The 15,635-nt window shown below is 53.5% G+C and overlaps 1 protein-coding gene across 1 annotated transcript; it reads right to left on the reverse strand.

Moving 5' to 3' along the window:
• Nucleotides 1-14,669: 14,669 nt before the first annotated feature.
• Nucleotides 14,670-14,948, reverse strand: EI90DRAFT_2841459 (uncharacterized protein; the record flags this gene model as incomplete). Its single annotated transcript, XM_039053688.1, has 1 exon — nucleotides 14,670-14,948. A coding segment is annotated over one exon (279 nt), but the record flags the coding sequence as incomplete, so codon positions are not given.
• Nucleotides 14,949-15,635: the final 687 nt, after the last annotated feature.

The raw sequence follows: 15,635 nt of genomic DNA on the forward strand, positions 1-15,635 counted from the left end.
TGGCGATCCCGTCACGGGGTGAGCGTCCCCGACCACTTAGTCTGAAGTGGGAAGTTGAATTATCATTAAAGGGGAAAAGCTATGGTACTTACCTGAAGTGGGAAGTTGAGAAGAAGGCTGCTTCTTCTGTTCCCACCCCAGGTACTATTATATACATGCGGCTAGGGTCATGTGGAGGAAGCCACATCATCCCTGCACACAGCCGCACCTCCCTGGGTGTCTCTGCAGGAGATCCCAGAGGTGGCTGCTCAGTAGGCGGGAGTGTGTGCGGTGCATGTGGCGACCAGGGGGGAGCAGGGTTAGGTATGTAGTGGTACATGGAGAAGGGGAAATCGACCGTAGAATAGAAATAGAGAGAAAGGGGGAAAATAGAAGAAGGAGAGATGGGGAGTGGTAGCGGAGTAGTGCAGTATGGCACGGGGCGCGGGGTGGGGTCAGGTGGGTGTGCCCTGACATCACCCCCCCTTAAGCTGCTTCGCCTCGAAGTGGCTGGGCAGTTTTCCTTCTCTCTCCCCGGGGTGTGGGGGTGCGTTCGGTGGAACTCCTCAACTAGGTTGGAGGCATGGGTCAGGTGGTCGCGCGTGAGCCACTGGTTTTCTGAGTGTGGCCAGCCTGTATACTTTACCAGGTACCGGAGTTTTCGGCGTAGCCATTTAGAGTCCAGGATTTTCTCGACCTCGTACTCCTCTTCTCCATCTACGAGGTCTGGGCCAGGGCGGGGGTCAGTGGGGCGTTCCGCAATTTCATCGGGGTGGTGCGGTCTGATGTTCATCACGGATACAACTGGGTGGATCCCTCTTTGTTGGGTGGTGAGCTGGAGTTTGACGGCAGCAGGGGAGACGACTTTAACGATCGTGAAGGGGCCAGTCCATTTATGGTCTAGCTTCTTGGTTGGGCGGTCAGTTGTGTAGTTCTGGGTGCTGAGCCAGACCCAGTTGCCTTCTTGGTACATGGGGGCCGCCTTGCAGTTCCGATCATAGTAGCGGGCCATCTCATCCGCCACGTGCTCCAGTGCCGCTTTCGCCTCTTCTTGCATCTTCATCATCCTCGATGAGAAGGTGTCAGCGGCTTCTACCTCGGATGTGCATGTGGGCTCTGTCCCCATCCTGGGGTGTTGGCCAGTATCGAGCTCAAAAGGGGTGCGGTGAGTGGAGGAGTGGACACGGTTGTTATAGGCGAACTCCGCTAGCGGGAGCCAGTCCACCCAATTGTCTTGGCAGTGGTTGACAAATACTCGGAGGTAGGCTTCTACCTCTTGGTTTACTCTCTCCATCTGCCCGTCTGTCTGGGGGTGGTAGGGCGTCGAGGGGGTGAGCTTGACGCCAAGGAGGTCCGCGAGTTCCTTCGAGAATCGTGAGATGAAGGCGCTCCCTCTGTCACTGAGGATTTCCTCAGGGAGACCGTGGTGCTTCCAGACGTGTTCAAGGAAAAGCCGCACGATCCCCACTGAGTCCACCGTTGTCACTGTTGGGATTGCGTTGAAGGAGAGAACGAAGGAAGGTCAGTTGGGAGGTTCAAACGAGACCACCACCAAGCTGTTCCCTGGTTCTTTAGTTAGGATGGGGAAGTGTACTAGTGTTATTTATTGTAAATATAGTACCAATCCGAGTGTTTTGGCTAATTCTATTTTTATGGGTTAGTTTTAAAGTTCCTGGGAATTGACTTACAGATAAACCGAGCCCTGCGGAGCTGTTTCTTTATTGAAATTTATTAATTTGTCTAGGTGTAATTCTGTGTAGCGTTGTTTAATTTGGATTTAAACTTGAATTTAATCTTCTACTTGGTGAAGTTTCAAAGATTCTATTCAGTTAATGAATTTGGATGGTGTCTGGAGTGTCCCTTGAGTTCGTTTTATTTTTGTCTTTATTTTATCGCTTGTTTTAACAGTAGCAAAATAACTGTTTTGTGTTTACACTTTGAAATCTGGAGTGTTAACCAGCTCTCCTGTTGAAATATCTACTTAATATTTCTCTCCTTATTTGCTGCCTTTTACTACAGTGGCAATCTTAACTGTATATCACTTTTTCGCACTGGAGTGACAACCAGAAATGCTTGAGAAAAATAATACTCTATTTTCTTACTTCTCTAAGGGGGGCGAAAAGTCGCAGAAAGGGTCTCCCTTTTATACTCCTTGGGTCGCCTTCCTTTTTCACGCTCTACCTTCTATTTACAGGATTTATTTACAGTGTATTTTTCTCAAACTGAATAAAAAGTGAAATTTTCACGCTATAGTTCCACTGCGCTTTGCTGCGCTGAACTGCGGCTCTACTGCGGTCAGACTGCGCCTGGAATCCTTATTGTCCTTCCTCGCCTAAGCTATTTTAATGGTTAATTAGAATTTGTCTGCGCCGCATTTGCCGCAGTTCCCTATTTCAAATTCCCCATATTTCCCATTAAGTTCGCTATGACTCGGTCATACTGAATTCAAACCTCGCATTACTATGCGTGCGACTGTGCTGAGACCTTCAGCTGATTTATTCCAATTTTATTTAGTGACATTTAGTTAAAATGAGACTGAAATGATAAATGAGTGAATTATTCAGGTTTAAAACTGAAAGAAAAAGTTGCTAGTAATCAAGAATTACTCAAACGAATGTGTTATAGCTCTCTACTTCATTAGAGCATCGTTCCCTAAAATTCCCGCCATGGTCCGTCGTAGTTTAGTAGTTTTCGTGAATTTCGTTCATATTCCCTGATTCCCCTTTGTATTATCACATCCTAATCCTCCATATGTATTGTTCGTTGTTATAGTAGGTCGTCCTCGAAGATATCATATTTTTATGTATTTTATTTAGGGCTCTAGACCTCTTGAAGCTGTCTTCCCGCGTGTTTTCAGGTTTCTAACTTCATGTCCTTGTATCTCATTCATTTCTGGATGTTTTCTCACGTTCTTGGTATCATAAATTTTCATTTATTCCCACCTTTCCAATGGTACTAAGGTTGTGTCCTATTTCCCTGTATTCGTTGAGTTAGCAAAGTTTCGCGCGCACATTCGGTAATCACGTGCGTCGTTCCCATAGTTGTTCGTATGCGGGAGCCGTTTTCGTTTAGTTGTTCGGGATTTATGATATGCGCGGGTGTTTATTTCTTTCATATGGGCTTCTGTGATTTATTTCAGATTTTTCCCTCATGATCTAAGGTTGTTTTGCACTTTTCGTGCTTTGTTTTGACCGGGCTCTTCCTTATTTGGACGTAAATTGGTCTTCGCAATCTGCTGAAGTGCGGATCTCGGTTCCGACGGCTGGTTCCCTGCGCATCGCCACCCTCACGTGTCATTACACATGATGCAGATTCCTATATTCCCGTCATGGGTATAACTTCACAACGGCTGGACCGTTTGGGCTGAGAATTTGCATAACTATAGTTTCCTATTTTTCATAATTTCCGTGTAAATTTCGTTGTATGTTTTAATTATGGATCCTACGCAATCATCATCTTGTCCCTGAGCTCGGACTTTTGATGTCGCTATTCCCGTTATTGGATTTCTCATTAACGCATGATCCTTTTATTATGGAAATTTGGGAGGATTAAGAGTAGATCCTTTCCTTTCTAATGGGCTATCAAGCTTGTCTCGGTCGTTACTAGTTAATCTTTGCGCTTGCTTTTTAGACATTGTCCTCGTTTTGCAGGAGTTTTAGTCATATCTCCGTCGTTTATGGGTAGTTTCCCCTGTAATTACTCTCATTGGTTCCGTTTGGGTGACATCTACATTTCCTATTATAAACACGACTTTGACTTTTGCATTAGTTCCTGAGGAATCTTTGTTCCGTGGTACTTCCATCCTTGCTACGTGTGCGGACGTGGGAAAGTAGTTTCCGTGGAGGTTCTCTGATTATTTTTATAGTCAAATCTTGGTCGATTGTCCTAATTCTTGGTTTAATATTTGCTATAAATTCTCCCGAGAGTTCCGTCTCGTTGATGGTAAGCTTGAAGTTTTTTTTGTTATTTTTCTTTCTTTTGATTTATCGTGTATAGTCATAATAATTCGTAAAAATTCGTAAAATTCGTTAAAATTCAGGTCCTTCTATGTTCTCATATCTACTTGTCATATGAGGTTTTGTGATTTATCTGGCATATTTCCATAATGGGTTTCCATAGTGTGGCCGTTATTTCTCCTACAGCGTGGATGCGTTTGGATAGGCGATCTACTATGACCAGGATGGCATTGTAGCCCTTCGACTCGGGGAGCTCTCCGATCATGTCCACCGAAATCACCTGCCAGCGGTGGGCAGGGATCTTGTTTGGAATGAGCTTTCCCACTTTGTGGGAGGGGAAGGATTTGACACGGTTGCAGGTGTCGCACCTGCAGACGTACTGCCTGACATACTCCGCCATCCGTGGCCACCAGTAGTTGCGGGAGACGAGTTCCAGGGTTTTCCACCATCCTGGGTGCCCCATCGCCTGCACATCGTGGTGTAGCCGCACCAGGTCGTGGCGGAGTTGTGGGTCTTTCGGGACATATATCTTCCCTCTGTACAGAACCAGCTCTCCTTGCTTCTCCCACTCGTCCGACCTCAGCGTGCCCTCCCCTGGTTCCCACATCGCCTTCACCACCTTTTCATCCAGGTCTTTTGCCCTGCTAATCCTCTCGAGGATAGTCATCTCCTCACCCTCCACCAAGACCGCCTCTGCTGCATGGGCCTCAAACCAAGCAGGTTGGAGGAGGGTTAGCCCATCATTGTCATCTTTGCCTTTCGGGTGGTCCGCTCGGCGTGAGAGCACGTCCGGCTTTCCCATGAGTTTCCCAGGGCGGTGGATGAGGGTGAAGTGAAATTGGGAGAGGAAGAGGGACCACTGCGCTTGGTGCCGGTTCAGCCGTTGCACGGTGCAGAAATATCCTAAGTTGCGGTGGTCAGTGTAGACCTTGACTTTCTGTCAGGGCATGCCCTGACATGCCCCGCCCGACGCCCGCTCTGCTTCCCCGCTCCACACCGCTCCTCCCTCCTCTCCCTCTTCCTTTCTCCTGTTCTTCTTTCTTTCTTTCTCTCTTTCTCTCTCTCTCTTACACGGACCACCTTTCCTGCTGCTCAATGTATCACCGGCGTGCATGCCCATTTCCCCTCCTGTATCTTACCATCCCTATATCGCCACCACCGCCGCCGCACTAGCCCTGCACCCACAGCGGGCCCTCTCGGGATCTCCCGCGGAGGCACCCGGAGAGCCGTGGCTGTGTGCAAGGGTGACGTGGTGCACCCCACGTGATCGATACCGCATGTATATAATAACAGCTGGAGTGGGAACCGAAGACGTAGCCTTCTTCTCACATTCCCACTTCAGGCAAGTAGTGTAGCTTTCCCTTTTAATGATAACTCACATTCCCACTTCAGACTAAGTGGTTGGGGACGCTCACCCCGTGACGGGATCGCCGCTATGCACAGCCGCTACTCGTCCCACCGAGTCCCGCACGCCGGGACCTCGCCGCTTTCGGAGCTGTCCCTGACAGCAGAAGAAGGCTTCAACCTCATCTCCCCTGCCTCCCCCGCTATGGTGACCGAAGAGCAGTATGATGAACTGCTGTCCCGATTCCAGGAGCTCCAGGCCATCATAGAGAGCCAAGCTCAAAACCAGCCCCCAGCTGTGCCTGCACCGGCGCCGGTTCCCGCACCGACACCCGCACCTGCCCCTAGACCCAAACCGCCTAAAGTCGCCCCCCCCACTGCCTTCTCTGGAGCAGCCAAAGACCTTGACCGCTTCAAGGCTGAATGCGGCATATACTTCCATGTCCGAGCGGCGGAATTCCCCAACGCCCTCTCCCAGATCCTCTTTGTCCTGTCCTATATGAAGGGAGGAACTGCGGGGGCGTGGGCGACGCAATGCACCATCGCATTACTGACGACGGGCTCCCCCCGGCTCACCATGGACAAGTTCAACACGGAACTCGACGCCATGTTCCAGGACCCGAACTGTGAAGCCACAGCCAGACAGAAGCTGGCCACGCTGCGGCAGGGCAGCGACTCCGTGGATAAGATCATCCAGGAGTTTGAGATCCTCGGACCCGCCTCACGGCTAGGGGATGTGGGGCTAGTAGATCGCTTCGAACAGGCGATCAACTCCCGGCTCCGCAAGAGCGTTTATCGCCTCCGCCCCATGCCGACAACCTGGGCCGAGTGGAAACACAAGGCCACCCTCCTCGACAACCAGTGGCGGCGTTTCCAGGCGACGCAACCCCACTTAGCCCCTGCCAGGCCCCCACTCTTACCCCCCAAGACCCCCACTCTCTACCACTCTCCCGCAGCCACGCCCCCCACCTGTCGCCACCGCACCCCAGCCCCCCGTGCCCCGCCCCGCGGCAGGAGCAGGGCTGCAACCCATGGATCTCGACCACTCAAGGATCGACCAGAGGCGAAACAGGCTGTGTTACAACTGCGACGCACCAGGGCACATCGCGCGGGATTGCCCACAACCGAAAACCCGCTGAGCCAGACGGATGCACCCTGAAGACCTCAGGGCACTCATGGAGGGGCTGAGGAGACAGCTGGTGGACGAACCAGAGACAGAGGGAGAAAGGCAGGAGGAGGAGGCCCAAGAGGATTCCCAGGATGGCGACCGGTGAGGGACGCGCCCCGGCCGCCTGCAGGCAATAGTACTAGCTCGTGTAGATACCATGAGGTGCCTAACCCAGCGCCGATATCCAAATTCCACCGAGTCATCGCCAAGAAGAAGAGGAAAAACGCGTCCTCAACCAGCAAGGGCAGAGAAGCCCCAGAAACGGTGTCGGAGGTAGCGGTCCTGCCACCTGCCATCTATGTGTTGTCCAAACAGCCCCCAGATCCCTCAACCTCGCCGTGAAGCTGACCACCTTAACGTCCCTCGCCAGCGTCTCCGTGTCAGCGCTCCTAGATTCCGGAGCTACAGGGAACTTTGTGAGCGCCGAGTTTGTCAGAAAACACGGGCTCGAGACGACCCCACTTCTCCAGCCCATCCCTGTCCACAACGTCGATGGAACCCCGAATGAGAACGGAGCCATAACCGAGGAGCTAGAGGCCCTCTTAACATTCAGACGACACACGGAGCGGGCCTGCTTCGCCATCGCAAACCTTGGGAGGCAGTCCCTTATTATAGGACACTCGTGGCTGCTGCACCACAACCCGGAAGTGGACTGGACACGACAGAAAGTCACCATGTCCCGCTGCCCAACATCCTGTCAGTCGATACGAGCGCGAGCCGACTCAGACCCCGCGATAGAGCCTGGGGATGGGATCTACGCTGCTATCATCCCACCGGGGTGGGGACATGAGCTAAGAGCGACCATGACCCCATTGCAGCGGATGGCCCAGGAGGCCCACGAGCCGGAGGCAGAACCCGCACAGTTTGAGGCACTGGTGCCAGAGCAGTACCAGGAATTCCGAGATGTGTTCTCGAAGGAGGCTTTCGATCAGCTACCTCCGCAGAAGCCCTGGGACCACGTGATAGACCTGGCACCAGAGGCCAAACTCCCGAGAGGGAGGACCTTCCCCCTGTCGAGGCCGGAACAGAAGGAACTAGACGAGTTCCTCTGCGAAAACCTGCGGAATGGGTGCATACGGCCATCCAAGTCCCCGATGGGGGCGCCAGTCTTCTTCGTCAAGAAGAAGGATGGGTCGTTACGCCTGGTCCAGGACTATCGCAAGCTCAACAAGATCACGGTGAAGAACTCATACCCCCTCCCCCTCATCTCAGATGTCCTCGCGCGCCTCCGAAACGCCAAGTACTTCTCGGTGCTAGACCTCCGCTGGGGGTTCAATAGCGTCCGCATCAAGGACGGCGATGAATGGAAAGCGGCATTCTCAACCAACCGGGGGCTGTTCGAGCCTACCGTCATGTTCTTTGGCCTATGCAACTCCCCAGCAACGTTCCAGACCATGATGATACTCCGAGACTTCATCGACCGGGAGGTTGTCATCTGTTACATGGATGACATCCTGATCTTCACCGCTACCCTAGAAGAACACCGGAAGGTTGTCCGCGAGGTTTTGGAAATGCTGCGAAGAAGGAAGCTCTTCTTGAAGCTGGAGAAGGGCAAGTTTGAGCGGACCTGAATCGAATACCTCGGCCTCATCATTGCCGAGGGAAGCGTCGTGATGGATCCCATGAAGATCCACAGAGTCCTCGACTGGCCGACCCCAACTAAGGTCAAAGAGGTGCAGTCCTTCCTGGGGTTCGTCAATTTCTACTGCCGGTTCATCAAGGATTTCTCGGAGATAGCCCGCCCCTCCACGCACTAACCTGCAAGACGAAGACTTGGGCCTGGGGACCAGATGAGGACCGCACGTTCCGCACCCTCAAAGACGCTGTCACCTCCGCCCCCGTCCTCACCTTCCCCACTGACACAGGCCACTTCAAGCTCGAGTGCGACGCTTCCAACTTTGCGACCGGCGCTGTCCTCTCTCAGCTCCAGGCAGATGGAGAATTCCACCCGGTAGCTTTCATGTCAAAAAGCTTCACAGATGTGGAACACAACTACGAAGTGTATGACAAGGAGATGCTCGCAATAGTACGCGCCCTGGAGGAATGGTGACATTTTCTGCAAGGAGCAGAGGAGAAGGTTGATGTCTACACTGACCACTGCAATCTAGGGTACTTCCGCACCGCGCAGCGCCTGAACCGGCACCAAGCACAGTGGTCGCTCTTCCTCTCTCAGTTCCACTTTACCCTCATCCACCGCCCAGGAAAGCCCATGGGGAAACCGGACGCACTCTCATGCCACGCTGACCACCGGAGAGGTAAGGACGACAATGAGGGGCTGACACTCCTCCAACCAACTTGGTTCAAAACCTGTGCAACGGAGGTGATCTCTGTAGAAGGAGAAGAGATGACTATCCTCGAGAGGATCCGCGGAGCGAAAGACCTGGATGAGAGCGTGGTGAAGGCAATGCGAGAACTCGGAGAGGGGACGGTTAGGTCAGATGAATGGGAGAAACAGGGGGAGCTAGTCCTATACAGTGTCATATCCATACAATCCCAACCTCCGCTCCGGGCTCCCGGAACTCCGAACCTGACTTCCGGAGTCCTACTTCCCTTCCATCACCTTCTCCTTGCCTACTCCCAAGAGGTTATCCCACCTCCGGCTCCAACACCACCTTCGGTCCGACTCCGGAACATTCCGGGTCCGACCCCAACCTCGACACCTTCCAGACGAGTATGCAACACCTATGCTCCCGACTCCGGACCTCTGCTCCGGAATCCTGTTTGCGTCTCCGTCTCCGGAACCTCCGGTCTTAGCTCCGACCTCGGACTTTGACCCCACCTCCGCTTATACCCATTGTATTGGTTAGCTCATTCCATTTAATTACGTTTGCCAATATTCCGGAGTTTAACCTCCGAGTTCGGACTTTCCGGACTTACTCCGGACCTTGCAACTATTGCATTGTCCATTTCAATTCCGCTATTCTCCCTCATTCCTATTTGGGCTGCTGCTTCCTTTCTATTCAGTCAGCTAGCCATTCCCCACTCCCAACCTCCTTCCTTCCTCCTTGGGCCTTGGCCCTTCATTCCTCCTTTGAGAAACACCATTGAGTCAAACCCTTGACCCTCAGTGTTGTTCCTCTTTCCATCTCCCTTTGTCTCCTTTCGTCCTACCCTCGCTCCTTGTTAGGTACGGGTCAGCAAACGGGGACGACTGGCAGGGACAAGGCTCCGGGGTTGGGCTTCGGCCTCAGCGACTCCAAGAGAGCGCTGTGCCCACCTACTGTCTCAGTGCCCACATTTCGAAGTGGCTTGGGCTGCCTTGTTAGGGGGGACAAACCATGTCGATATTCAGACTAAAGTTATAATAATGTAATATACATATATATATAGTAAGAAACTGAATGAGTCAGGTGACAAAATGAAACAAAAGGAAACAGAATAAGGGCCGGCATCTGGGTCAGAATGCATGGTCGTGACACTCCTTTTGATTCCGGACCCCTCCTTATATACAATGTACATAGTAACTTGTAACCTCAGTCCGAAATCGACATGAATTCCCCCCAAGAGACTTTCCCTCTGCTAGATCCGAAATTAGGGACCCCTAGGACAACCAGCAATGGCACAACACTCCGCCTGAGTCGCTGAGGCCGAGGTCCTTCCACGCTAAGTCTCCGATTCCACTCCGGAGTCGTCCGAATCCGCCCAGTTCTAACATACAGGGGAAGAATATATGTCCCCAAGGACCCGCAGCTCCGCCACGACCTGGTGCGGCTACACCACGATGCATGGGCGACGGGACACCCAGGGCGATGGAAGACCCTGGAACTCGTCTCCCGTGACTACTGGTGGCTCCGGATGGCGGAGTATGTGGGACGGTATGTGTGTGGGTGTGACACCTGCAACTGCGTCAAGCCCTTCCCCTCCCGTAAGGTTGGAAAGCTCATCCCGAACAAAGTCCCTGCACGCTGCTGGCAAGTGATCTCTGTCGACATGGTAGGGGAGCTTCCCGAGTTGAAGGGATACAATGCCATTCTCGTTGTAGTAGACCGCCTATCCAAGCGCATCCATGCAGTCCCTACGGTGATGATGGTGGATTCAGCGGGAATCGTGCGGCTCTTCCTCGAACATGTCTGGAAACACCATGGCTTACCCGAAGAGATCCTCAGCGATAGAGGAAGCGCCTTCATCTCCCGCTTCTCGAAGGAACTTGCAGACCTCCTCGGAGTCAAGCTCACCCCCTCGACACCCTACCATCCACAGACGGACGGACAAACCGAGCAGGTAAACCAGGAGATAGAAGCCTACCTTCGAGTGTTCATCAACCACTGCCAAGACGACTGGGCGGACTGGCTCCCGCTAGCGGAGTCACCTACAACAACCGCGTCCACTCTGCTACCCGCCGAACCCCCTTCGAGCTCGACACTGGGCAACACCCCAGGATGGGGACAGAGCCCACATGCACGTCCGAGGTGGAAGCCGCAGATGCGTTCTCCTCAAGGATGATGAAAATGCAAGAGGAGGCGAAGGCGGCGCTGGAGCACGCGGCGGACGAGATGGCCTGCTACTATGACCACAATCGCAGGGCAGCCCCTACATACCGAGAAGGCGACCAGGTCTGGCTTAGCACCCAGAACTACACGACCGACTGTCCGACCAAGAAGCTAGACCACAAGTGGATTAGCCCCTTCGAGATCACCAAAGTCGTCTCCCCCGCTGCCGTCAAACTCCGACTCACCGCACGACAGAAAGGGATCCACCCAGTCGTGTCCATGACGAACGTCAGACCACACCGCCCTGATGAAATCGCGGAACGCCCCACCGACCCACGCCCAGGCCCGGACCTCATAGATGGGGAAGAAGAGTACGAGGTCGAAAAAATTCTGGACTCCAGATGGCGATGCCGGAAACTCTGGTACTTGGTAAAGTATACCGGCTGGCCAAACTCAGAGAACCAGTGGCTCGCACGCGACCACCTAACCCATGCCTCCGACCTAGTGGAAGACTTCCATCAGACGCACCCCCACGCCCCAGGGAGAGAAAGAGAAGACCGCCCAGCCACTTCGAGGCGAAGCGGCTTAAGGAGGGGGTGATGTCAGGGCATGCCCCGACACGCCCCGCCCGACCCTCGCTCCGCTTCCCCGCTCCGCACTGCTCCTCCCTCCTCTCCCTCTTCCTTTCTCCTGTTCTTCTTTCTTTCTTTCTCTCTTTCTCTCTCTCTCTTACACAGACCACCTTTCCCGCTGCTCAATGTATCACTGGTGCGCATGCCCATTTCCCCTCCTGTATCTTACCATCCCTATATCGCCGCCACCGCCGCCGCACTAGCCCTGCACCCACAGCGGGCCCTCTCAGGATCTCCCGCGGAGGCACCTGGAGAGCCGTGGCTGTGTGCGAGGGTGACGTGGCGCACCCCATGTGATCGATACCGCATGTATATAATAACAGCTGGAGTGGGAACCGAAGAAGTAGCCTTCTTCTCACATTCCCACTTCAGGCAAGTAGTGTAGCTTTCCCTTTTAATGATAACTCACATTCCCACTTCAGACTAAGTGGTTGGGGATGCTCACCCCACGACGGGATCGCCGCTACGCACAGCCGCTACTCGTCCCACTGAGTCCTGCACGCTGGGACCTCGCCGCTTTCGGAGCTGTCCCTGACACTTTCTCCTCCGCTCCTTGTAGGAAATGCCACCACTCCTCGAGGGCACACACTATTGCGAGCATCTCCTTGTTGTACACCTCATAATTACGCTCTACATCCATGAAACCCTTGGACATGAAGGCTATGGGGTGGAACTCTCTGTCCGTCTGGAGCTGGGATAGTACTGCTCCGGTCGCAAAGTTAGAGGCGTTGCACTCGAGTTTGAAATGACCTGTATTGGTGGGGAAGGCGAGGACCGGGGCAGAGGTGATGGCATCTTTAAGGGCGCGGAAAGCATGGTCCTCGTCTGGTCCCCAGGCCCATGCCTTGGTCTTGCAAGTCAGTGCGTGGAGGGGGTGGGTGGTCTCGGAGAAGTCTTTGATAAACCGGCAGTAAAAGTTGACAAACCCCAAGAAGGACTGTACTTCTTTGACCTTGGTTGGGGTTGGCCAGTCAAGAACTCCGTGGACTTTCATGGGATCCATCGCGACGCTTCCCTTGGAGATGATGAGGCCAAGGTACTTGATCCGTTTCCGCTCAAACTTACACTTCTCTGGCTTCAAGAAGAGTCTCCGCTTCCGCAGCATCTCCAGGACCTCTCGGACAACCCTCCGGTGCTCCTCCAGGGTGGCAGTGAAGATCAGAATGTTGTCCATGTAGCAGATGACGACCTCCTGGTCGATGAAGTCCTGGAGGATGTCGTTCATCATTGTTTGGAAGGTCGCTGGGGAGTTACACAGGCCAAAGAACATGATGGTGGGCTTGAATAGCCTGCGGTTGGTCGGGGGCGCTGCCTTCCACTCGTCGCCGTCCTTGATGTGGACGTTGTTAAATCCCCAGCGCAGATCTAGCGCCGAGAAGTACTTGGCATTTCGGAGGCATGCAAGGACGTCCGAAATGAGTGGGAGGGGGTACGAGTTTTTGACCGTGATTTTGTTGAGTTTCCGGTAATCTTGGACTAGGTGCAGCGTTCCATCCTTCTTCTTGACAAAGAAGACTGGGGCCCCCATTGGGGATTTGGACACCTGTATGCGCCCGTTCCGCAGGTTCTCACGCAGGAACTCGTCTAGTTCCTTCTGCTCTGGTCGTGATAGGGGGAAAGTCCTCCCTCTCGGGAGTTTGGCATCTGGCACCAGGTCTATTGCATGGTCCCAGGGCTTCCGTGGGGGCAGCTGGTCGAAGGCCTCTTTCGAGAATACGTCCCGGAAGTCCTGGTATTGCTCTGGGACTAGCGCCTCGAACGGTGCAGGCTCTGCTTCCGGTTCGCAGGCTTCCTGGGCCATCCACTGAGACGGTGTCATGGTCGCTCTCAGTTCGTGTCCCCACCCTGGAGGGATGATAGTGGTGTAAATCCCGTCCCCTGGTTCCCCTACGGGGTCCTGGTCGGTGTGTCCTCATGTCGACCGACAGGAGGATGGGCAGCGAGACATACTGACCTTTTGCCACATCCAGTCTACCTCTGGGTTGTGGTGCAGCAGCCATGAATGGCCTATGATGAGGGACTGCCGCCCCAGGTTTGCGACGGTGAAGCGGGCCTGCTCTGTGTGCTGTCCAAATGTCAGAAGGGCCTCTAGTTCCCCAGTTATGGCCCCATTCTCATTTGGGGTCCCATCGACGTTGCGGACTGGGATGGGTTGGGGGAGCGGGGTTGTCTCGAGCCCGTGCTTTCTGACGAACTCGGGGCTCACGAAGTTCCTGGTGGCTCCTGAGTCTAAGAGGGCTGATACAGAGACAATAGCGAGGGAGGTCAAGGTGGTTAGCTTTACAGCTAGGTTGAGGGATCTGGGGGGTTGCTTCGACAGCATGTAGATGGCGGGTGGCAGGACCGCTACCTCCGGTGCCGCACTTGGTATCTCTCTGTTTGAGGACACGGTTTTCCTCTTTTTCTTGGCGATGACTCAGTGGAATTTAGACATCGGCACCGACTTAGGTGCCTCACGGTATCTACACGAGTTGGTACTATCGCCTGCAGGCAGCCGGGACGCGTCCCTCACTGGTTGCCTTCCTGAAAATCCTCTTGGGCCTCTGCTTCCTGCCCTTCTCCCTCTGCCTCTGGTCCATCTACCAGCTGTCTCCTCAGCCCCTCCATGAGCGCTCTGAGGTCTTCGGGGTGCATCCATCTGGCTCGGCGGGTTTTCAGTTGCGGGCAATCCTGTGCGATGTGCCCTGGTGTGTTGCAATTGTAACACAGCCCGTTTCGCCTCTGGTCGATCCTCGAGCGGTCGAGGTCCATGGGTTGTGGCCCTGCTCCTGCTGCAGGGCAGGGCGCGGGGGGCTGGGGTGCGGCAGGAGTGGGTAGGGGGCGTGGCTGCAGGGGAGCGGTAGGGAGTGGGGGTCTCGGGGGCAAGAGTGGGGGTCTGGTGGGGGCTATGCGGGGTTGCATTGCCTGGAGGCACCGCCGCTGGTTGTCAAGGAGGGTGGCCTCGCGTTTCCACTCGACCCAGGTCGTTGGCATGGGATGGAGGCGGTAAATGCTCTCGCGGAGCCGGGAGTTGATCGCCTGTTCGAAGCGATCCACCTTGGGAATTATGTGGTAAAGAATTACAGGATTATTGGGAGGAGAAGCACTGACACATGATTGCCTGTGCTAACAACCCATCTGCAGAATTTCCTCCAACCTGAGAGGAGGAGGAACTAGAAAGAAATGAGTTGACTACCTTCAACTTATGTCCATCCAACATCCTGGAGTGAACCCAAACAACTTTCTCTTGGAGGGATGTGCAAACTTGTGACCTGAGGAAGTTGGCACTCCGCTCAGCATCGCTCTGGGATTCACAGTACACGAGAGATGGGATTGGAGGGGGATTGGATTCTTTTAGGCCAAGTGGGACAAGGAACCCAAGGTCACTGCATGATTCTTTGCTGTGTTGCATTTGGCAGACACAGTAATGGAGGTTTGGGTGGTCATTGGAGCGACACATCCATTTGGTCATCTTGCCACTGTAAGTGTTATACCAAGGGTCCAAGCCAATTTCTGACAATAATTTTCTGCACGTGTGAGCATCCAATGTGGTGGAAGTTAGATACCATTGGCATCTATTCTGGAGGTATGAGTAAAGCCATGTTAGATTTTTATATCTGGGGGATCTAGTCATTGATTTTGCACTGAAGTGCCATCAACTACAGTACATGACTTATATACATAATACAAGACAAATGAGAACAAAGGGAAAACCCAAGATGGACTTACCCACTTGCTGGGTTGACGAGCTCATGAGAGAATTGCCTTGTGGAGTGGGTAACTGAAGGGTGGGATTAGCGACAGCTATTGGATTAATGGGAAAACCTTTGCAGGGTTGGCAGAGGTCCTAGGAGGTCTGTAGTAATGTTGGGTGGGTAGAAATATTAATAAACTTCTATGATGAGGATAAGGGGTACTGGGGAAGGTACCAGAGATTGGAGGCGGAGGTGGACCAGAGGATATGGCAGAGGTGAGGGAGAGGATGAACCGGAGGTGAACTGGAATGGTGGTGGAATAGGGCAGAGGTTGGGTGGAGTTGGTATGGATATGACAGTATCCCCTTCTTAGGCCTGAACCCCTGAAGGCCGTAAGACCTATGAGAGAGGCTAAGGGAGGTACTGTGGACAGGAGGAATGTTGGTGCTGGA

Source organism: Cantharellus anzutake, assembly GCF_015039405.1.
Source record: "Cantharellus anzutake strain C23 chromosome Unknown EI90scaffold_29, whole genome shotgun sequence".
Classification (NCBI taxonomy): domain Eukaryota; kingdom Fungi; phylum Basidiomycota; class Agaricomycetes; order Cantharellales; family Hydnaceae; genus Cantharellus; species Cantharellus anzutake.